This window comes from Nannobrachium achirus, assembly GCF_963921795.1.
Source record: "Nannobrachium achirus genome assembly, chromosome: 3".
In the NCBI taxonomy this organism is placed as follows: Eukaryota; Metazoa; Chordata; class Actinopteri; order Myctophiformes; family Myctophidae; genus Nannobrachium; species Nannobrachium achirus.
In genome coordinates, this window is record NC_137812.1 from 49,269,673 (window position 1) to 49,294,752 (window position 25,080).

General features: G+C 40.4%; 1 protein-coding gene across 1 annotated transcript in view; it reads right to left on the bottom strand.

Annotated features, from left to right (window-relative positions):
- Positions 1-350: 350 nt before the first annotated feature.
- Positions 351-25,080, bottom strand: part of inpp4b (inositol polyphosphate-4-phosphatase type II B) — a gene marked incomplete at both ends in the record, with an annotated part of 343,288 nt that continues 318,558 nt past the window's right edge. The window contains 7 exons of the mRNA XM_080722305.1: positions 351-528; positions 8,178-8,332; positions 11,236-11,348; positions 12,725-12,822; positions 14,437-14,577; positions 16,351-16,477; positions 24,322-24,445. Of these exons, the coding sequence (XP_080578431.1) occupies positions 351-528; positions 8,178-8,332; positions 11,236-11,348; positions 12,725-12,822; positions 14,437-14,577; positions 16,351-16,477; positions 24,322-24,445 (936 nt within the window). The remainder of the gene's footprint in view (positions 529-8,177; positions 8,333-11,235; positions 11,349-12,724; positions 12,823-14,436; positions 14,578-16,350; positions 16,478-24,321; positions 24,446-25,080) is intronic.

The window sequence follows — 25,080 nt, forward strand, 5'->3', positions numbered from 1 at the left end:
AAGTGGCTTACCGTAAGCTATTGAGCACTGTCCTACCATTTATTTATTAGTAACATGTGTTGATTTTTAGATATTTCTGAGCTATCATTATCTACCATTATTGATCAAATAAAAATGAAAAAATGATGTAGCCTACTGCTTGCACAGCTTCTGGAACTTTTGATTTACATGGACCATGTACATCAGCCATGTACCACTCCACCACAAACGGAAAAGCTTTATGTTGCAGAGCTCTTTTGAAAATGTTTTCTCACCCAGTGCCATCCAGTTACAAGCTCAAGAAGAGAAACAGAATAATCACCCAAGAAAAGGAGGGAGGATCTCTGTCTATATATGGCATTATCAGCAATTTATTGATATTTTGCAAGCAGAAAAACAAGACTTAAAATGAGCCACACGACCAGTAGGTGGGAGCTAACGAGCAGCAGGGCTATGGGGTAAAAGTGTCGTGACGTTGGCTTGTTCTCTGCCATGGTGCCCGCCTCGGGGTCGTCCCACTGTCCGGTGACGTCTCCCTGGCTCGGCCGACTGCGGTGGCACCCCCCCCCAGTGGAGTGATGTGGAAGGACACCACAAGAACAGAGACAGAATAGAGACACTGCTGGGTTAGTAACGCTACATTGTAGGAGGTGGTCTGAAGTGGGACTCGCTTTGGCACCGGACTGCAGGGTTCGATTTGTGGACAAAACAACAAACTGAGAGAGAGAGAGGGGCGGTATTTCTTAAACACTTAAACCGTTCTTTGTATGACAACTATGAAAGTATCTGCATCTGTGGCTATTATAGAAACGAAGATAGATAGTGTTGTGTTAATAGGGTTAACATACATTTTAAATTGAATTGTTAAATTGAGATGTTATCAAACTTAAATAGTAGACACTCTATATTTCACAAAAGGAAATGCATGAGTTTAGTTCAGTCTCTCCAGAAGCAGGGATAAGCGACGACCATAAAAATGAATGACCAGAGTGGGAGATATCAAAAGCCCCCCCCAGCAAATCGAACCCTTCCGGACTGAGTCTGTAAAGGGGCATTTCACCTCAAAACAAAAACAGTGATGATTTACTGTAGTCTTATACAGAATACAGATGGAATGCGTTTAGTGTGAGGTTACCATGGTTGAATGTCAGAACAGAGGCACATGTGTGTTGTTCTGTGTTAAATATAGCCTTGTCAAATACAGGTTTCAAGATACTAAGTTGTTTACGCACTTAGTGGCGGGGATTGTAGGAATTTAAACCTAAACTGAATTTCAGCCAAATATCTCATCTAACGTTCTCTAGGCTGTCAATTATAGCCTACTGAAAGCTGGGATCAAATAAAAAATCCATTGCATTGTTGCATTATGGGTGAAATTCCCCTTTAAGAGCCTGTATACAAGCTCATGTAAAGGCTGTACACCAAGGAGCCCACTTAGACCCTGCTGTTAGAGCAGGTTTAACCTCTAAAGACGAAGCAGACGAGTGTTACAGACGAGCAGCAGGCAAAGATGGACAGACAGACAGGACTAGTGAACAGTCGGGTGCCGAGTGGTGAAATAGCCTTACAAACTGATAAAATGGTGCAGGTAAAATGAGCCAGCTGGGAAAAGGATGATAGGCGAAAGGTAGGCCTACACTTTTAATATACACAATGCAGATGTTTGATTCCGCCCCGTTTCTTTTGTCATCCCATCCTACATGCATACTGCCAAACTAGACTGCATTCTGTCTAGGTGCCAACTTGCTCCTTGTGCACTCATAGCCAAATATGGCCTACTTGTGCGCCGGCAGAGCGAGCAAGTAGGGTGATCAGTGCTGTCTGTATTATATGTATATATAATATGTGGCTTAGCTGTATGTGGGTATGTGACGACACTTCTTGGTTGGTGGTGACGTCACCGAAATGTTGCTCCCTCATTGGCTAAAGGCCCTGCCTTTGTACGGTCAGCCACATACATAAACAGACAGCACCGATCACCCTACTTGTGAAAACCCATATTGCACCATTTCTTAGCCACAAACGTGTTAGAAAATTCGTATTCAATACAATCTGGTATTGTACTGTATTTTAAATAGATTATGAAGTGATTAAGTTGGTTATTCTTTGATCATTGTTTGTGAATTGTCATGTTGGTTCATTGTCTATGAAATTGTCTATCAAATGATGTCCAAAATATCGTCGTTGTCGCGTGAAATGTCCAAAACTATTCGTTTTTTATATCATTTAAAAAAATGAACTAAACTAGTGAAAACAGCCGATCTACAAGCACACAACGCCTCGCACCGCGAGGCGTTGTGTGCTTGTAGATCTGCTGTTTTCACTACTTTTGTGTGATGGCCTTGCCTGATGAAGCAGGGCTTTACTTTGCAAAAAAAACATACACATTTCAAACTTGGAGATACAAGGTTTCTGCCCGACAGTGACGATATGTCCTTTAAGTCCATACGGGCTGGGCTTCCCTGGAAGCACGACACTTTAATAAAGAAAAATCAATCAATCATATACTGTATTTTGTTATGTCAAAACATATTTGTATGTTTTTTGCAGCATGGGTAACAGTAGCAACAGTAGTAAAGGCTCAGTGATTTGCCTCAGCCAGGTTAAATCATTGGCACCACATGTGATTTTACAGGTCGTTGTCCTGTCTGTGGCACATGGCGCCTACAGTGCTTTAAAGTACTTTTTATCTTGTGGATTACAAATCAACTCCTGTTCATCTGTGTTGTTTCCATATAGAGCATCACAGCAAAGCTTTCAATTTATATTTGATGAGCATTGATTGATTTTCATTTTCATTCGTTTTATATATGCAATAAGTTCAATTGATATATGGCTAACAGAAAGTACAGATTCTTTGACGATATTACATTAAACTACATTAAATGTTTATTATCTGGAGTGAAAACACAATGAAATCAATCACACCATATTCATAAAAGTACATTCCAATCCACAGCACTCTGGAACCAGCTCAGACGATTGCATCATGGAACCAGCTCAGACGATTGCATCATTTCACCTCCAGAGACTTTAAAGGTGAACAACACAACAGCAGTACAACACACAAATATTGTAACTGCACAGTATATTCTGCCTGTTGAATTAAAACCTATCCATATTGGCAGCCCCTGAAGTGTCATGTCATTCAGAATTGATAGGCGTGTTAAGTACATTTAATTTCCAGAACAGAATTCATGAGGAATACATCCAATTTGAGAGCCATAACATCTGGACATGTTAGATTTATGACATGCGCAGAGAGTGTGAATGTGAGTGTGATTGTGCTTGTCAAACAAATGGGGTTGATGGATGAATTTAATGAGAAATTAGAGGCAATTAAAGCAGTCTCATAAATCAATAGTGGTTCAATACTTTTGTACAGAAGTTCAACCCCACTGTAGTAGTATAATAACACTGAACAATTTCAGTGATTAGATCAGTCTTTTATTGTCATACTCTAATTTACAAACTAATTGGGCAGATTTCCAGCATCATTGTGTAGCTTACAGGTCAATACATATTATTTTTTACAATAAAAACACTCGTATATCTCATAATACTCATATCACAGTCAAGTAGTTAAGGTTCACAATTACAAAATGTAAAAACTTCAGCATTAATAATGAGAAGGTTACATAGAATATGCATTGACCTGTGGCCCAATGCTACAACAAGCATAGCTGATGAAATGCTGTTATAGCTGCTAGAATAGCTGAGGAGAATGGCTTATAATTCACCAATGGAAGTCATGTTAAATCATTAGTAGTGAGAAAGTATTGCAGGTTCACACACTTGTAGGTTCACACAATTGATATACTAGAGTATGGCCATATTGTTATACAAACTTACAGCACACTGTAGCTGTTCAAAATATTAGACTGGGTGGCATAGTTGAGAACAATGAGATTAAAAAGAATAGAGGTCCGCACACGCCGAAACGTTGTCTAACTTTATGTTTTAAATAAACACTGTGGAGCATTGAGCTGTGTGCGGACCTCTATTCTTTTTAATCTCATGTCGACCTGAGCCCAGCACCAGCTCTTGGAAAGGATGTGCGCATCGTCTTGTTCTTTTAAATAGTTGAGAACAATGCCTTGCAGTGCTGGAGATACATTATTTCAATAATTCAATCAACGGTTCTGCCACCCACAGGAAATATTCTCTCGTCCTTCCTATCCTGCCCTATATCAGCGAGCTGGACTATTATTAACACTATTGTAGTAGAACAGAGTAAAAGCCTACATCCATGAACAAGATGAGACACAAAACAAGACAGTTCATCTTGTATTCCTGGCGTAACCACTACAATAACCACATGAACCCTTGCATCCCTATTCTGGGCATGTCACAATACGCAAACATTCAGCGAAAATAGACGCTCACAACGTGTCGCATCGCAACGTGACACATCGTGATCTTGTACAATAGCATCTGAACCAGTGTTGTGAAATTATTCAATATCACAAATTCTCTTTTGAGGAAGTCATTCAATTTAAACAAATTCAAATAAATCATAATGGAGGGGTTGTTGGTGACTCTGTCTAAATCAAAATGCACAAGAGATTCAAAGACAGTGTTTCATGGAGGTCTTTGTATAAATACAAGAAAGGAGGTTACTCAGGGAAACCACTTTGAGTGGACCGAGTAGTACCTTTCTAACCCAGTTATGCCAGCTGGGGTCAAGATAAGAACCTGGACATCATAAAAGTGGACACTGGTTTTGGAAGGAAGAGAGAAAAAAGCCCCTCAGGAAACCCAGGTTAGGGAAACAGGAGGCCGAGACCAATGACGTCACGATGATGTCATTATGATAACATCCTCCGATGACTCCGGTGACTTTCAGAACAAGGCCAGATCACAGCCCATATGGGGATGATCTTGACTGCATTACCAGGACAGGACTGTAACAATGTTATACTATGAGCCGTTATATATATGTTATACTATGCCGTGGCCGGCATAGCTCGGGGTAGAGAAACCGTTATTAGAGCACGAAGGGTTCCCAGTTCGAATCGGGGCTCCCCCTGAGTTAATGTCGAAGGGTCCTTGGGCAAGACTCTGAACCCCACATTGCTCCCGGTGAGCAGGTTGGTGCCTTGCATGGTTTCCTCCGCCACCGGTGTATGAATGTGTGCGTGAATGGATGAATGTAATGCACAATCTCTGTAAAGCGCTTTGGATAAAAGCGCTATATAAATGCACCATTTACCATTTATGAGCCAGGAGCCAGTTGCACCACCAGAACATAGGTTCTGTCCTAAGTTAGGGAGTAAAGTCCTTACTAGAAGCTTAGTAACTACTAGTTAGCTTTTGTCAACAGAGAGCTCCGTCTCTCCACTCGCATGTAGACAAAGTCATTGATATTTGATGGCGTGCAGCCGTGCACAGGGCGAGCGCATCCCTGCGCACTGCCCTGCATACGGATTGTATCACAAATTATATTGGCCCCTCATACATTTTGCCCCGTTGTGAAGTAACACAGGGAAACGCATATTTGGAGACTCGGGGGAAGAGCACCGTTCAAGTCGCTGTTGTGCTGTACTGTATGTCTGCCGCGGCTAACATGCAGTGGTTGAAAAAGTACTCAAATGAATCAAAAGTAAAAGTATCAATCCTGCAATATAGAAATAAACTGTTGATAGCAGACTCATTGTGAGCTTGTAGATGGGCTATTTTCAAATGGCCGAAATGTATAGGGCTTAATGTATGTTTTAAACAGATGGTTTGTTTCATTGTTGAATTCAATTCAATAGCCGATATAATGCTGTCTGCCACTTTAGTAGTTATAGTTGTAGTTGCCCTAATCCCATAGTGATAGGTTACTTAGTAAGGACTTAGTGCTGCCCAAAGGCTGATGTAAATATTTAGTTAGAACAAATGTGTGTGGTGCAACAGCTGGTATTTTAGTAATGCGTCTTGACTTAGAAGAAGCCATTTACGTTACAACTAGGCTAAATTTTAACTTAGTGTGAGGCGGTGCAACCCCGTCCAGGACCATAAATTAGGCTCAAGGTTTAAACACAGGCTAAAGTAATGCATTCTTTTCTATCAATTATCACACCCCATGAAGCCTTGAATTCATGGAGGTGTTTTTGTCGCATTCAAGGCTTCATGAGTTCATTGGGTATGTAGCCTTTTAATGCAATAAAGGTTTATTTTTTTTTGGATCACTTCTTTCTCTTTTTTATACCTTGATTCTGTTGATCCAAGAGCACCATCTACTCCTTTTTACTATGTTAATCTCCTGTGAGCACCTGGTTTTCTTGTTTTTTCTCATGGGGTATGTAATTAATAGAAAATAACTAGTTTTTTGGTTGACCTACTCCTTTAATACCAGGGTCATGGAATTATTCAGGGAATTATTTCCCCTAACCCTAACCCTAACCCTAACCCTAACCCTTTCCATTTGGAACGGAGAGGGAAACACACACCTTGTACTCTTTTGAATTGTTCTTATTGAACTTTACTGAGTGCTACTTAATGACCTATACCATAAAGGAAATGATTCCAAATAAGCCTGCTGGCTACTTCATTTTCTTGCACAATAACTCCTTTTTATATTGTTTCTATGTTACAATGTGCTAATAAACTAAACCACACGCACGCACGCGCGAGCGTGCGCACGCACACACACACACACAATAGAAATAGGCGCTAGAAATGTACGTCGGACAACTACTGTCACTGATCCCACACTGATCCCACACAATAGGCCTACTTCATAGCTGGGTTTATAAGAATTGTTTTAAAAGTTATGAATTGTGATATATTGGTGATTGATTATCTGTACAAAGACCATGTGAAACAGATGGTACAGATTAACCATTGTTTTCATAAAGTACAAGTGATGTACGTAATAATAGTCTAAATATGCACAGTAATGCCTAACTAAAGCTGTCAAATAATTTGAGTAAAAATATAATATTTGCCTCTGAAATGTAGTGGAGTGGAAGCATAAAGTATTGAAAAATGGGAATACTCAAGTAATGTAAAAGCACCTCTTGTGCTCAAGTACAGTACTTGAGTAAATGCAATTAGAAACCTTCCCCCCACTGTGAAGGACGTAATGCATGATGTGGGCCTCTACAATAGCTGCTGTACCACTGTGTGTGGGATAGAGGAATGCACAGGGATGCTCACAGAGTCACAGAAACTGGTGATGAACTGGGAGGTGGGGGTGCAGACAAAAATGGGCTTGTGTGCATGGTGAATGTGTCCTGTCTTGTCATGTACATCTTGTATGGGTGCAGGTTTTTAACGTTCTGCAAGTATTAAGTACTATTGGATTGTTAACAGAAGCCAAAAGGATATACCAATACATCTCTGATACAAACAATTATCTGGGTTTTTAGTTCAGATTTGAGGGTATTTCTACAGTTGTCATGTTTTACTGCTTATTTAGTACATCAGCAGATGTACTGGCACAATCCGTGCAGGAAAGGTTCAAAATGCCATGCTGCCTGTAGTAAGTTTCTGTTCAGACAGTTGTATTTACTCATCAAATATCAGAATCAGTATTGTTTTAAAAAAAAATGCCATTGCTCCAGTGCACTAATCAACAATTGGCTGAATTTAGTGTTGGTGATTGGTTTGAATGGGAACCTGCACCCATATTTAGCACAGATGTAGCCATTGGAAGAAGTCTTGCTTTTGACTGAATTACTGTACTGCCTGTGACCCCAAGAAGAGGAAGGGAACAAATGTGGTCCTGTCAGGTCTTGTTGGATGCAATGCTCTGATAATGATCTGCAATGATCTGGGTAATTACTTTGTTGAGAGGTATTAGAGTTGTGTTACACAGCACTGTTTCCCAAACAGTAGGTAGGGAGCCATTTGTGGGTCACAGAATGTATTTTTGCTATTTTCAATAATTTGGGTCCCGAGGAGACATCCCATTTTTGTTTTGGGTCACGAGTTAAAAGGTTTGGGAACCACTGTGTTACAAAATACGCATTTGGTGATTTGATGATCAAGCTCTGATATGGGATGGAGGATAAATACATTAAGTACAATGTCTGGGTGCCACTTTATGACGTTTAATTATATGTTTTGTTTCCCTTCATCTCCATATGAAGCCTTTTGGCATAAGATGTATTCATTTGGTACAGCTTTGTCTGCAGCACCAGTGCAAGTGGGTGCAACTACAATGGCTACGACTGTACAATACATTCTGTAAGGTTTCTTTCTGACATTACCTTCGCATGCAGTCCAGGGCTTGGATGAAGTAGTCCTTGCTGAGGTGGTGTTCATCTCGTAGCAGGGCACATTGTTCTAGCGTGACAGACATGGATGTCCGGTCTTTGGCACTTTTACAGCTGGTGAACCTGATACCGTTCAGTCTTCGGCAGATCTTGGAAGGTGAGAAAGGCAGCGTGGATATCACTTTTCTGAATCAATCCATCACACATTTGTGAGTGTTTGCCTCCGGTTCAGTTCATTGTCTTCACCGAACCGTATCATATCAAACATTACACTAGGTTTACGCAAGGAGAAATATAGCATTACTTGTTTGAAATGTAAAGTTATTACAAAATATGTGTAGTGCTAGTGTAAGTACATACTAGTGTTGGTATGTTATTGAGAAACACGGTTTTGAGCAATGCCAAGTGTTAAAAAAAAGAAAAAAGAAAAACCAAAACAAATGCTGGCAGTCAAGTGAAAAGTGTTCTGTAAGAACATCCTGTTCCCCACACAGTCCATTTCAGAGTCCAAATGGAATGGAACATTTGATTCCATTCCATCAGCCCCTTTATTTTGATTGATAGTTTGAATACTTAAAAAAAATGAAACAGCACAGAGGTACACAGTAAAACACTTACACTTAGTAAACCCCTAGTACAGTACCAGTAAGACGCCCTAAGTGCGAGAAGCGGTCACGCACATGGGCAGGCATCCGCCTGGGTGACAGCAGACTGCTGGGCGAGCACTGGTGCTTTGGCATGGGATCAACTTTCCCTCTGTGGTACTTTGGCTAGTGTGTGTAGCCGTTTCTTTGTCTTATTAATGGGATCAACTTTGACCCCAAAAAAATGCACAGACCTGGTTGGTTGTTGTTTACGTTGGGCAAAATGTGGCCATATTTTACCAAATATGGAGATGACTGACATCTGACATCATAGATGTTTGATGTCATAGACCACATGAGACTGACACAATATGTCCATATATGGGCATATATGGGCAGAGGATTGATGACATCAGGGATCTCCATTATATACAGTATGGGCATAAAAGGGACAAGGACGGAATTCATTTGCAACATCATTGTGACGTCAGAACAGGTCAGCTATATTGTTGTGAGCAGTTACTATAAAAGCCTTTAGCAGTCAATCTGTCACGCTAATCAATAACTGCTCAGTCAGATGTGTGTGTTTGCGCAGCTCGCCACTGATTGCTGGCCACACACAAACTCAGTCAGGTGAGTGTGTCTGTGCCGCTCGTTACTGATTGCTGGCCACACACACACAATCTGTCTCTTCCTGCACATCAACGTGAATCCGTTTGCGGGATTAATCTCCTCTCCACAGAATGTCTGCCAGTGCTGCTGGTGACTCTCTCTGAATGCAGCGAGGCGAACAAGCCACACATCAGAGCAAGCCGCGAGCGGCAGTCAACCTGCGGGTCGGGAACCCCAGAGAGGTTCCCATTTTTTTTAATGAAGTGAAGACACATTTTTTTTGGGGGGGGAAGAATAAAGATTCGGGAACTCTATGTTCTATAACCAGTTAAAATGTGCAAGTATTTTACAAATAAGCTGTCTGAGCTTGTATCCATGGCTAACTTTCTCCAGTTAAAAAGGGTCTTAATGCTTTAAACTCGAATAGAGTTATTCATGTAATTGTACTCCCATGAGGCATAATAAAGGATAGTTCTGGTCTATAGCGTTAGGAGTTTTCCCTAATGCTATGTCACTAATGAGCCCTTGCACTCGCATTACTGGCGGTGCGCCCACACGTCTGTAGTAAAATTAAAAGATACAGTTTCGCTACTCACCAAACAAAGACGGATTTAGGGAGTTGAAAGCCTACTTTCCTTAGTGGGAAAACTCTTGAGCCCCCCACATCACGTCTAAAATACACTTTTTAGCCAGAGAAGAGAATATTTCACCGGAAGGCAAAATCTGGTCAATGGACATTTCTATTGACAAGATCTGTAGAGGGCGGTGTGTGGAGTAACAAAAACCTCTGATGAAAAGGTTTCTTCTCTGGCCAAAAAATGTATTTTAGACTCTAAGTGTTCCCACTGAGTAAAGTAGGCTTCCAACACCCTTACGCCGTCTTTATTTTGGTTAGTAACGAACCACATTTATTTATTTTTACTACAGACAAGAGGGTGCGCAGCCTTTCCTGCCTCGCAGGGGCTCATTGGTGACATAGCGTCAAGGAGAACTCATTCTAACGCTATGGACCAGAGCTGATTATGAGAGCAGCGCCGTTGCGTTATAGTTTCAATATATAAGGATAAAAACAACTTCTTCATTTGGGGTAAGTAAGTGATTTGAAGGAGGATATATATATATATATTGATGAAATGAATAGTTTAAAAAATGCTGTGTTATTATCAGCATGGAAGACAGAGGCTGTCTGTCTCTCCTCCCCTGCCTTGCTCTCGCTGGAGCAGTGGTGGAAAAAGTACTCAATTGTTTTAGTAAAAGTATCAATACTGCAATATTGAAATACTCTGTAAATGCAGTGGAGTAAAAGTACAATATTTGGAGCATTTCCTCTTCTCTTTCTTGTTGACAGGAAAGTGGTAGAATTATAATTTAGTCATTATTTTTGTCTCGCATCTGTTGAAATAGCGAGGGACATATTGCACATATTGACAATAAACCTGCTTGGCACCAGTGGAGGGTTTGACTACAAAATTACGTCACGGCTTAAAGGTCTTTGCACACTGCTGCGTTTTTCGGGCCGAATATCGGAGTGAATTTCGGAGTGCGTGAATAAAAAAATCAACCTCACGTTGTCAATCACGTTTGCACACTGCCGCCCGTTTCGTATTTATTTTCGGACCAGGGTTGATTTTTTCCGATTTTCGCAGCTGTCACACTGAGTCACTTGCTCTCTCTCTCTTTCCTCTCTCTCTCCCTGGCCCACAGCTTTCGGATTTCCAAAACGCAACGAAAACACGCAGTGCAGTGTGCAACCACCTTAAGAAGGGGATGGTTGCAACAATTCCCTTGTTCTTCCCTTATTCCCTTCCCTCTACTGAAGCAGAAAGGTCAACAATGCATTTGGAAGGGGTTCTCACCGTTCCGGCGAGCCATAGTATTTCCACGTTCTTCCTCTTCTTTGTCACTACATTCTGGCCCAGGGTTTCAAGTAGATCCTTCAAGTCTGACTGTGTTTCAAAACACGGTAGACCTGCACAAGGGAAACAAAAATGACATAACACAGTGTTTTTCTTCGTTTTATGCTACTAGCCCTTACCCGTTCAAAGATATGAGCTCCAAAATGATGTGCAGTGTGTGGGTTATGGGATGTGCACTGTGCATACAGTATATGAGGGATGGAAAGTAACTTTAACTGGTGCTTGCATGATAATATGCATGTAGGAGCATCAATGTAAGAAATACCCGTTTCGTTTAATGGCTACCCCCCCCCCCCCCCGCCCACCCGCCCGCCTGCCTGCACACACACACAAACACACACACACACACACACACACACACACACACACACACACACACACACAGAGAGAGCTGGTTAAACATGTTGCCTCATGCTAGATGCAGAATAGATGTGCCTCATGCTAGATGCAGAATAGATAGTAGATACACCATAAAAATGCTAATATACAGCATACGATTTGTGAAAGTGACAAACGGGCTTCACAGTTATGTTAGGTGTGTTCATATGCTAATGGTGATGCGATTTCAGATCAATTGCTCCAGCCACTGAGGAGAAACGCTGTTTCAGACAGACAGACAGACAGACACTCACTCACTCACTCACTCACTCAGACATTCGCAAAATTATAGTATAGATATACTGTAGGTAGGTCTCGGAGAAAAAGAAAATGTTGACAATGTTTATCTTCTTGCGTTTCTATTGATCTTGATTGGTGAACTAGTTTGCCGGATAATACATTATTATGAGCTGCAATAGGACACTTTCACCATAAAGGATATTGGCCACACAGGCACTAATGTAATATTATGTGGTTGTTGGGCTGTGCAATAAAACCACAGTCAAGTTAAATGTTCCTTAATAAGCATACATGTACAGTACTGGTCATAGGCACTATCCATTTATCATTTGGTTTTAGCCTTGCAAGGCTGATCATGCTTCAAAAACAAAAGCTAATACATGAAAGATAAACATTTGTACTGTATGTCTTTTTGAAATTGCATACTTTCTGACCCTGCAGTGCATTTAATTTACTTTTTTATTTTTATGGTCACTTTGGCATTTTGTAGTATACAGCACATTTCCATTGTTGGACTTTAGATTTAGTTTTACGTGGTTTGAAATTTGCATAGTTTCTGGATAATGCGTGTCTTGCCATTTAGTGAGAAAATCTGTTCTGTGTGCAGCACAAAGGTCATTTGTTTGTTGCTGCACTAAATACTTTATGGAAGCTCAAGTGCCTTGATGATTATCTTTCAAAACACAGCTGCCACCTAGATAGCCAAAGATTGCTGACTATGACAGATGTATTCCATGAATATTTTATGGATATACTGTAAGTGACCATGTGTTACAACTTGGAAATATTTGTTTCAAGTCCAAGCACTTACATTCTAGAGGCACCTGTTCAGTCAGTGATTTGTAATAGGCTTCTAGAATCTCAAAGTTCCTCTGGTTTATTCTTTCTTGCAAAGAGATGTCTCCAAACCTATCGAGAGAGAGACAGAAAGAGGGATATACAGAATGAGAATTATTTTACATCAAACTATTCATTTGGTGATACGTCATTCATACATGTGAATGATTTTATTTGCGGTGAAAAATTTATATCTGGTTTTGAAAATAATAATATGTTGCTTTATCCCTATGGATGTACTCATAACATAAATAGTGATATAAATGAATGAGAATGAATGGACAAAATAAACGCTTCCAGTGTGAATGTCCCACTCCCATTTGGTGTTGTCAAAAATATCGATTTATCAAAAAGTATCGATTTTGAATATAGTATTGATTATCAATATAACTTTTCCATAGTATCGATAATATCGATACTCAGTTTTTACCTCTCTCGTTGGTTTATTTTACACCAACTTTACTTTTATGTGTATCCTTCCTACTTTGGCTTATTCCTAGTTATTTTAAATGTACGTAGAATGTGAAAACATCAAATAGGCCTTTAAAAAGTTCACTACCATCTACCTCAAGAATTTATGTATTTGTCTTTAAATAAAAAAGAAACATTTTTGCACTAAAATCGCTGTGGTTGTGTGATAGCGAAAATGGTATTGAGTATTGAAAATGTTTCAAAATATCGTATCGAAGTTAGAAATCCTCTCTCTCCTAGTCCGTTTCAATGTGTTTAGCTTTGTTTCTCTGACCTTTTGAATGTAGCACTTTGAGATCTGTCACAAATATAAAGTGTGCTACAAATAGAATGTATTATTACCCCCCTCCTGCCCCCCCACCCCTCGCTACCCTTTCCCTTGTCTCTCCCTCCCTCCCCCCTTTCCCTTGTCTCTCCCTCCCTCCCCCCTTTCCCTTGTCTCTCCCTCTCCCCCCCCCTTCTGCCCCCCCCTCTCTCTCACGGCTCTTTAGCCTTTGTAAAGTGTCTTGAGATAACTTGTTATGATAATAAAATTGAATTGAATTGAATTATCGTGACAAGCCTACTCCCATTGCAGTAACAATGAATGGAAGCGACTATCACACACAGAAATACTGTACATGCCCACACATGCAGTTTCAAGAATCAAATACTTTCAAGCAAAAAGCAGTAGATGGGAAAAGATTTCCCAAAAGTATGGTAACATTCTTTCCACATGTTTGATCCCTATTTGTCTAAATGCTCTTAATGCTGTGCAAATCAATTTGAATTGCCCAGCTGTTGAAATGTGTAATACAAATAACCGTGCCTTGCATTGTGCAAGTGAAGGTTGTTTTGACATATTAAAGTCCATAGACATTAAGAGTTCCTCACTAAGTTGGCATAGAAATATTTAATGTCAGTGTATCTATAATTTAAGTCCAAAAATATAAATAAATATTATTCTGTTTTTGATTCTGTCCTATGATTTTTCAGTAACTTGTGCCCAGGTGAAGCAATTCTATTTTTAGTTTTTTATTATTATTATGTTTTTGCCTGCTGGTAGACATGAAATAATTGGGTAAAAAAACAAAACAAATATAATCTAATGTACCCTTATGGCTCAATGTGGTTACATTTGTACAGAACACTCAGGAACAGTGTAGGCTTGACTTCTCGTATACTGTAGTTCTCTGTCATATTGTTAGTAAATTGCAGGTGCTGTTCTTGTGGTACCTCTCTGCTATCGTTTGCTGCTCGTTGATTCCCACGTTGAACAACACTGGGAACACTTGTAACGGCTTGCCTTCCTTGATCTCCTCGGGTAAGGTCTGGAACACCAGCCGCGGTAATGGCACTTCTACAGTATAGTGGTCTCTGGATGGGGGGGAGGAATGTATTTGAATGTATTTGAAAGCTTTACCAACTAGTTCCTTTGTAGACTGATTATTATTACAAAACATGCATTAACCAATTCAACCCTATACATTTCGGCCATTTGAAAATAGCAAATCTACAAGCTCACAATGCAGTGCAACACATTGTGAGCGTGTAGATTATTTTCAAAAGATTTTTTATACATTTGAAAACCTGAAATGGGACATTCTGCATAATGAGTACTTTTACTTGTGGTACTTTAAGTACATTTTGATACCAATACTTTTGTGCTTTTACTCAACTACATTTTGATGAATTTCACTTTCACTTGTAAGGGTGCCCTCACACCAAAATACCTAGAGTGGAATCCGCCAATGCATTTCAATGAGAATGGAGCGTTTTTTTGCCAGTAGAGGATTTCAGCAAAAAACACTCCATTCTCATTGAAATGCATTGGCGGATTCCACTCTAGGTATTTTGGTGTGCGGGCACCCTAACAGAGTATTTATATATTGCAGTATTGATACTTTTACTTAAGCAAAACATTTGAGTACTTTTTTCCAGCACTGTATATGGTTTATGAACAGTTTTCACCATGCAGGCTAAACCATCAGACTGTTGAAGAAGCACTGAGCCCGCCTGTCTAATTATTTTATTGTGTAACCTATATGACTGCAGGTGTGCCACGCTGCAACTGCACTGGCAGTGTCACTTATGTATACTCTGTTAAGTATCCACACGTTCCCTGCATTCCTGCAAGCGTCTTGCATACGGTTAGTGTACTGGCACCAGTCAAGCCTCTCGTGCAACAGGCAAACTCATGCTGTAAAAACAAAACAGTATGTGTTGTTAACTTATAGACAGTTTTTGAATTGGGATAGTAATAGTATCACTTGGTCCAGAACCAAGGACAGGTCAATTTAGATGAATCTATCATGATTAAAACTGAGTTTGAAGTTAGAATGGATTTGTATAGGAAGGGGGCGTGTCTGATAAAATGAATATCAAATATCTAAATACTGAATCAAGCAACTTAAAAACTGTCTGGGGTGCTCACAAAAGCCTGAGTAGACGATAAAATTACCTCAAACATGTTTGAAAGTGAAATATCTATTTGTCCCGTTGCCTCATTACTATCTATCGTATCTATGCTCATCCCAGTAGCTTGTTTGTACTACAAGCTCATTTGCCTCCATTTCTGATTAGTGTGTTTATATGTGGTCGTAATGCCAGCGTGCAAGTGAAGTGCAAATTGTATATTGTTGGTGGAAACCTTGGATGTCCAAAAGTGTAACTTTTCAAGAACTGAAAAAAGAAAGAACCTGTGTCTATTTGAAAATAGCCGATCTACAAGCTCACAACACATCGCAATGGGACGCGATGTGAGCTTGTAGTTTGGCAGTTTTTTCTCACTTTTGTGCAACACTCTTGTACGGAATGAACTAAAATGAACTAAAACATGAAAAGATTTGGAGATACAGGGTTTCTTCACAACATGTGTTACAGTAATGGATCTGCGCCAGAGAGTAACTCACATATCTTGGTAGTGTATCGTGTTTTTCCGCCCGGCACAGTGAGTCACAGAACAGTTCACACATATCGAAACAATAAACTACGGTCCATAGTCCTTAGTCATGCTGGCTGCTCCACTTAATCAGCTCTGTCACGCTGCGTGCCTAGCAGGGCTATATATGTGTCATCACTTGTTAATCCTTCCTCATATTATAGCTGCAGCATGGGGAAAATAAATACAGTGAATCAACCATGTCTCACCGTCTGCCATAGACTATAGGCTGGAGGTCGCTGAGGTCGTCCGTGTTGGCCTCTGTGATCTTAAACATGACTCGGTGCAGGTCTGACACGCCCACCTCCATGTCCTCCAGCATGCCGATCTCTTCACCTGGTAGACACATGCAACCAAGTAACTAAGCAGTGTTGTTTTTGACAGCAAATTTTGATTTAGTTTTAGTCATAGTCTTTTGAATAAAATGTCATTTAGTTTTAGTCATAATTTTACTCACCTGAAAAGTTTTAGTTTTAGTCTAATTTTAGTCAACTAAATATCATAAGGTTTTAGTCGACTAAATCTGCAGTTGATTTAGTCAACTCAAGTATTTTGGCGGGCCTTGATGGCATCGTAATGACTGATTTTACACTTGGTTGCGTGCTGAAAATAGCCGATCTACAAGCTCACAACGTGTGAGCTTGTAGATCTGCTATTTTCAGCATGCAAAACCTGAGAGCAACCAAACATAAAATGACTCTTCTCCACTAGTCCCTCCCTAACGTTTTAGTCTAGTTTTTATTTTGTTGACGAAATTGTCAATATATTTAGTCTTAGTTTTAGTCATCACAGCTTAGTTTTTATTTAGTTTTTATTTAGTTTTCGTCAGTCGACAAACATTTTTAGTCATAGTTTTAGTCGACGAAATCAACACTGTAACTAAGTGCATTTACTTGAGGTATTTGTACTGGTACTTTACTTGGGCATTTCCAATTTCCAATCTCGGATCCAAATATTGTACTCTTACTCCACTACATTTATTTTGAAAACTTTAGTTACAAGTTACTTCGCAGATGCCGGTATAAGTTATGATATTATAAAACATACATAAACCACTTTAGCCCTATTTTATACCTTGGTTATTTGCTCACAACGTGTCACGATGCGACGCGCTGTGAGCTTGTAGATCAGCCTTTTTACGTAGATCTGCTTGTAGATTTTTGTAGTTTTACTTCTGGTACTAATACTTTTGTACTTTTACTCAAGTACATTTTTTATTCCAGACTATTACTTGTAAGGGTGCCCTCACACCAAAGTACCTATGAGAGTGGAATCCGCGTTCCGCCAATGCATTTCAATGAGAGTGAAGCGGTTTCATGCCAGCAGAGGATTTCTGCAAAAAACGCTCCCTTCTCATTGAAATGCATTGGCGGAATGCGGATTCCACTCTCATAAGTATTTTGGTGTGAGGGCCCCCTAACAGAATATTTCTACATTGCAGTATTGATACTTTTACTTAAGTAAAAAATGTGAGTACTTTTTCCACCACTGCCAATCAGGGAGATGATCAGCCACTGATTAACTCATTTGCTGCCATTTTAACATTGCACTGTATGGCTTTTCTGCCATTTTGTATAATGAATATTTTTTTTTATATTTAGATTTTTCCTAAATTCTGTGTTTGCACGACCATGTCATACATTACTGGAAATGGAAGAGGACAAGCTGTAGTTTCACGAAAAAAATATAATCTTGCATTTACGATGTACCATTCTATAGTTATAGCCATTTCAAAAACCTTGTTTTTTGATTTTCCGAGCTTGAAAATCAAATGAAAAGGAGTTATTTAAGTTTTTGTGAATGTTCTCTTTTCAAGGAAATAACTCACTTGATATCTGTCTTTATGGCTTCAGGCACTTATCAGATGAGTGTACTAGTGTAATAAGTGTAATTGTGTATAACTGGAATTGTGTAATAGTGCTGTAATAGGCCACATCTTGCCCTTAGGGCGTCTTACTTCACACAAAGAGAAATACGCTTTTTATATTGGACTGGCCCACGATGGTCTGCAGTACCTCCTCACACACACATGCACGCACACGCACACGCACACGCACACGCACACGCACACGCACACGCACACACACACACACACACACACATTCACACTAACTATACTGTAGGCTATACACATACATGTACATAATAGCAGATCTATATATATATATATAAATATATATTGCTAAGCAGGTGGGAATGGTACCCCCTCCAACTGTATTATGTTACCCATTTTCAAATGTTTTTATTTTATTTGTGACACTTGCTTTGGCGAGTACAAACCACTTGCGTTTTCTCATGTCAATAAAGCTCCACCGAATTGAATCTGTTGGGATCCGTTAGTGTGCAGTTGCAGTGGCGTCAGTTCAGAAAAAGGTAAGGTATGTTGCCATACCTTAGCAACAGGCACAATGAAAAGTACATTTTATTATTTCCCCCTGTAGCCAAGGCATGGCAGCTGCATACCCCTGCCATACCCAATTGACGCCCCTGTACAGTTGCCATATGTAGTTGCTGATCAGGTCCGTTTCTATACCGGATGCGGAAACGTTTATGTATGTGATTGTGTAAATAACCGGATATTAGAACGGATCACAAGCATAGAGTTATTGATCACATCAAGAAGAACGCATTACAACATTACAATGCTGTGTGCGATACACATGCTGCAGCTGATCACACTCAGGGGGAGATGCAGGAGCGCCACGATGGATCGATATTCACTTTCTTTTCAGTCTGCACGTTGCGTGCAGGGAACGGGACACCGACACGGGAAGCACAGAAACTTTGGATGAAAACAAAGCAACTTACTTTCAATGAATCGTCGCGATTGCTTACTCCACTGTTCCCGGTGGGATCCATCTGTTAGCGTGCAGACACGGAGAAGACAAGGCTAACGCTCGACGAGGATGTCTTATAAGTTTTACCGACGCGAATAGAGATGTTGTTTGTGGTCAAATCAGCCTCCGGACACGACATGGTTGCTTGACCAGGAGTCCAGGACACAGGGGGACATATACTCTGCCGCGAGCAGTGCCTTGTGATCGGGATGTAGTCGAGGGGACCCCCGCTGACGTGAGGTGAGGTGCAGATGTGTTATCTATTTGTTGTGATGGTTTATTTTGGTTCAGGCAGTCATGAGGCAGAGATGCTTCCAACTCTCTCTAGTTGGCTGCAAATCTGGACAATAGTGTGGTGTGTGGGGTTATGAAGCTGTGGGTTGTGGAGGCCTGTAGCAACTCATAATGTAATAACGGCTCATAATGTAATAAGGGCTCATAATGTAATAAGAAAAATGTAATAAAAACTCATAATGTAATAATCAGCTCATAATGTAATAAAAAAACGAGCGCATAACGTAATAATGGATTTTTCAATAATGTAATAATGTAATAATGTGTTACATTAAGAACCTCCACATAGGAGGCTCATAATGTAATAAAACTTCATAATGTAATAATGTATTTTTATTACATTATGAGCTGATTATTACATTATGAGCTTTTATTACATTTTAATTATTACATTATGAGCTTGTTTTCTATTACATTATGAGCTGATTATTACATTATGAGTTTTTATTACATGTTTTTATTACATTATAAGCCATTATTAATTTATGAGTTGCTACACACCCTGCCAACTTTGTTGATGAAGAATGGAGCAACTATCTGCTAAACATGCAGCAAATGAATACATATGGGGATCATTTAGCTGTACAAAGAGCATCCACAATGTTCAACATACAGTTTGTGATTGTATCGACACTGGGTGTTGATGCAACATCGATAATATCCCCATGTGGTCAGTATGACGACAGTCTGCCATTGCTAGTTCTGGGCCACTTTGCCGAACATTGACACTAAGTCTTGCCCACCTGCCCCTGGCAGGTAAATAAAACTTTGGGGCAGGTGAAGTTTGCTTTCAGGTTGCCCGACCGGGCAATTGCTCATTTGAGAGGGGACACAACCATCTATAAACACAACACAAGATATCTTTCTAAACACCTGAACGTGGCCATACAAAAATATAGAAAATGACGAAGTGTGAAACCATAGCAATCATTACTACATAGGTATTTGGATTTGGAGGTATTTATGGTATGATTCAAAATTGTTATTGAGTTAAATTGAGTGGTAATTAAAATCTTACCTATCATTTTATAATGGACGATTTACTTTTTGGGCAAGTGTACATGACCTTTGGGCAAGTAGAACATGACCTGTACTTGCCCGACGGGCAAGTGCCTCTTAGACCGTAGTGTCAACCCCTGCCGAAGGTCATGGGGACCATTATGTAAGCCTTGATGGACCAGTCACACACTTGATTGAGAGCGCACCACTTCGATCTGTCCAGACCTAGGGCCAGAGTGAAGTACCGGGTCAGGGCCAGAGTGAGGGCCTTACGGCGAGAGTGAGGGCCAGATTTAGGGCCAGACCAGAGTGAGGGACAGAGTCAGGGCCAGAGTGAGGGCTAGACTGAGGGCTAGACTTAGGGCCAGAGTGAGGGACAGATCGAAGTGGTGCGCTCTCCTCTGCTTCCTGGACTCTTCGAATCAAGTGTGTGACTGGTCCATCAAGGCTTACATAATGATCCCCATGACCTTCGGCAAAGTGGCCCAGAACTAGCAATGGCAGACTGTCGTCATAATGACCACATGGGGATATTATCGATGTTGCATCAACACCCAGTGTCGATACAATCACAAACTGTATGTTGAACATTGTGGATGCTCTTTGTACAGCTAAATGATCCCCATATGTATTCATTTGCTGCATGTTTAGCAGATAGTTGCTCCATTCTTCATCAACAAAGTTGGCAGGGTGTGTAGCAACTCATAAATTAATAATGGCTTATAATGTAATAAAAACATGTAATAAAAACTCATAATGTAATAATCAGCTCATAATGTAATAAAAAACAAGCGCATAATGTAATAATTAAAATGTAATAAAAGCTCATAATGTAATAATCAGCTCATAATGTAATAAAAATACATTATTACATTATGAAGTTTTATTACATTATGAGCCTCCTATGTGGAGGTTCTTAATGTAACACATTATTACATTATTACATTATTGAAAAATCCATTATTACGTTATGCGCTCGTTTTTTATTACATTATGAGCTGATTATTACATTATGAGTTTTTATTACATTTTTCTTATTACATTATGAGCCCTTATTACATTATGAGCCGTTATTACATTATGAGTTGCTACAAGGCCCATAGCAGATTATGGCTTTTGAAGTGAAAATGTCACGGGATTTTGTTTGATTTATGAAGAACGGTCTCATCGAGCTGAACTGTTTAGTTGTTGCTATAGGCTAGGCTGGCTAGCCTCCGCTTGGGGGGCTTCCTACATGGTGCCATTCAGATTGACTTCTGGCAACACTTCCATTGTAGGGCAAGGGCATTGGTGTTGGAATGGGGGTGTGTGTGAATGGCATGCATGTTGGAGTGAGGAGAAAAAAAAAAAAAGAAAAAAAAAAGAAAAAGAGCCTCCGCTTGGGGGGCTTCCTACATGGTGCCATTCAGATTGACTTCTGGCAACACTTCCATAGTAGGGCAAGGGCATTGGTGTTGGAATGGGGGTGTGTGTGAATGGCATGCATGTTGGAGTGAGGAAAAAAAAAAAAAAAAAAAAAAAAAAAGAGCCTGGAAAAAAAAAGACGCATTCTGTGTGCTGGAGGCTGCAGCGGTTGCCAGCACTGTTCCTTCTCTGTTGATTATGGGGAGAATTATAGGCCTACACTTTTATTGAGATTTATACATTTATTACACTCTTGTTTTCAAACACACTCACTTTGATGTGTGATATTTTGGTTTCCTTATAAGATAGAAGGCTAAAACTTTTTGAGGAGCTGTGGGAGAGTCTAATTTAGCATTACATAATTTAAAAGCACATTGGCGGGATTCACGGGCGTGGCAGGGACGTACAGCGGGATTTTTACGGGATTCACGGCCATCGCAGCAAATGAGTTAAAGTGGCACTACTGTATGTAACCTTTTGTTACGCACACCAAATGTGAATGCAATTGGACGCATTCACATGCGCACACAAACACACACCCACACACACACGCACGCACACACACACACACACACACACACACACACACACACACACACACACACACACACACACACACACACACACACACACACACACACACACACACAAACACGCGCACGCACGCACGCACACACACACACACACACACACACACACACACACACACACACACACACACACACACACACACACACACACAATTTATAGTTTGAGGAAACAAGATAGTGGAATAATCTTAAAGAATTATCACCAAAGCACTTTGGTAAAAAAAAAGAAATCTGCCATTTACTGACGATAATCTGATGGCATCCTGGGCGCTGTGTCAGCCACAGTGCAACGGTCATTTGGTTGTTACTAATTGCCCAGCTATTTTATCTGCCAGCTCAAGTACTTTGGTGTTAAAGGTGATTTAATAGTTGTGCACCTGTGTTGTGCAATGAAAAGTAGAACAAAGTATAAATCAGGTATTAATCAGGTATTACACAAGAGTTTGGTGCCTTTGGCTTACAATTAGTGTAGCTTACTGCGCTATCTCTAGGCATCAGGACATACCTATTCAGTGTTTCCACAAACATTGCCTGGGGTAGGTGCTGAAACAAGTCAAGTCAAGTCACGTACATTTTATTTTCAATAGATGCTATCTAAGGGCAGTGTTAATATAGATCATGTATAGACCATATACTCTTTAATTAAAGAACACAATATGCTTAGACAGTTTAATTCTCCTTCTCACAGTGTCCAATACAATAATCAAAAAAAGAAGTCTGAAGAAGAGCAGTGTTGCTCGAAACGTCACAACATTTATTTGGTGCAACAAGTATCTACTTGTTCGCTCAGCACCTGCCCAACTAGGGTTGGATGTGCATGTCATCTCCCCTTTTTTCAATACAATAATCACACATGTTAATCAGATACTAGATACAGTGGGTATCATAAACACAGCTAAATATGTGCAGGTTTCAGAGTCTAGATTGAAGTCAAGGGCGATGTCCCTTATTTGACACAACAACCCCTACTCTGGAAACACTTTCCTGAGAATATTAGGGTAGCAAAATCGGTTGAATCTTTTAAATAGGCCTATAGTTTGCAGTGAATTATAATGTGATGCGAGAGTGCAGACTAACAATCAGCAACTCTGGACTCATCAGGGTCTTGAGCTCTGCCGTTTTGTTAGCTCAGCTGTCGTGCCGCAGTGTGTCTACATAGATGGTACACCTCATTCCCTTCCTAACTATGCTTTGGGTTGGCTCCCACAGTGTCAACTTGCTCGCCACCAGTTCCGGGTACCTGGCACAGTGCCCTGCCAGTCTCATCCTTCTCTCTCTGACCTTGTCAGTGACCCGTGGAAGGCCGCGGTCCACATTTCTGGTGTGGTCCGCCCATATGTGACACCAAGTGTCATTTGTAGCATTCTTGGGTAGACGCCATCCAGGGCCTTTTTCTGCTGTACTGAGAGCGTCCATGTCTCGGCAGTATTAACTGTTATGACGAACAGCCGCCCTCATCTAATGCAGTGGTTCTCAAACGTTGAAATTTGAAGGTCTTGAAGGGGCCAGTCATGCAAACCCCAACACATTAGTGTCCTACAGGTATTCAGGGTCTGAAACATTATTAATCATTAGACTGGAGAAAGCCATGATCTCCCACGATGGGGTTGTACAGAGGTAACGCTTGTACAACTTCTGTATTCCCATTAGTTAAGTAGAGAGAGAGAGCAGGAGATGACAAGCTGTTTAGGTTACTGCCCACTTTATGAATTAGTAGGACAGAGGAGTTTGTACATTCTTTGTACACTGTTTTTTTTTTGAACACTTTTTGTACACTGTCAAATTTACAGACTTGTAAGGGTCAATTTGGTCAATTTAGAACCCAAAGTCCCTGAAATCCACTTTGAGATCATGTTCCGCTGAAGCAGTCCAGGCACCAAGATATTTGATGCCATTACTTAATTTCTTTTTGCCATAGAGCTTGGAACCTGGCCGCGATGGGTACGAAAAAAAAAAAAGTACCTACTGGTACCTCTTACAGTAACTGGTACTTGGGAATGGAAACGCAAACAATGCGGGTAGAGACAAAAAAAAAAGAGCACCATTTCTTACTCACTGTAGGTGCTGAGCAGGCTCTCAAACTGGGCCACCAGGCCAACTTGGTGAAGCTGCCTCAGGAAGCCCTTGTCTTCCATCCCTGCATACAGTCTCATGACGAAACCACAGGCCATGGCTGCTAGCTGTGTACACACACACACACACACACACACACACACACACACACACACACACACACACACACACACACACACACACACACACACACACACACACACACACACACACACACACACACACACACACACACACACACACACACACACACACACGCAATGTTGAACGCACAGTTTAACAGTTTTGGACATACAAGGTTACTACCCGATAGCAACGGCACACTTGATGTCACATATCTGATATATTATTGAAAAATATCAGATATACAAGCTCACGGCGTGGCACCGAGTGCCGCCCTGCGAGCTTGTAGATCTGCTATTTTTGAAAAATCGTGAAAATGTGTGCAAGTCTTTGAATATTTCAAATCCTTCTAAGGTTTTTTGAAAAACCTATGTTTCTGTCAGTGGTGCTCAAACTTTTTCACGTGAAGGACCGCCCAAATTATATGTATTTGGCCACAGACCCCCATCTCAAAATATTTAGTTCCAAGGACCCCCCCCCCCCAGAAGCAAAATTTGAGTTACAAATGTTTGCTTAAAAAAATACACATTTTCACGACTTTTCAAAAATAGCAGATCTACAAGCTCGCAGTGAGCTTGTATATCTGCTATTTTTCAATAGCTTAAGTATAAAATAATTA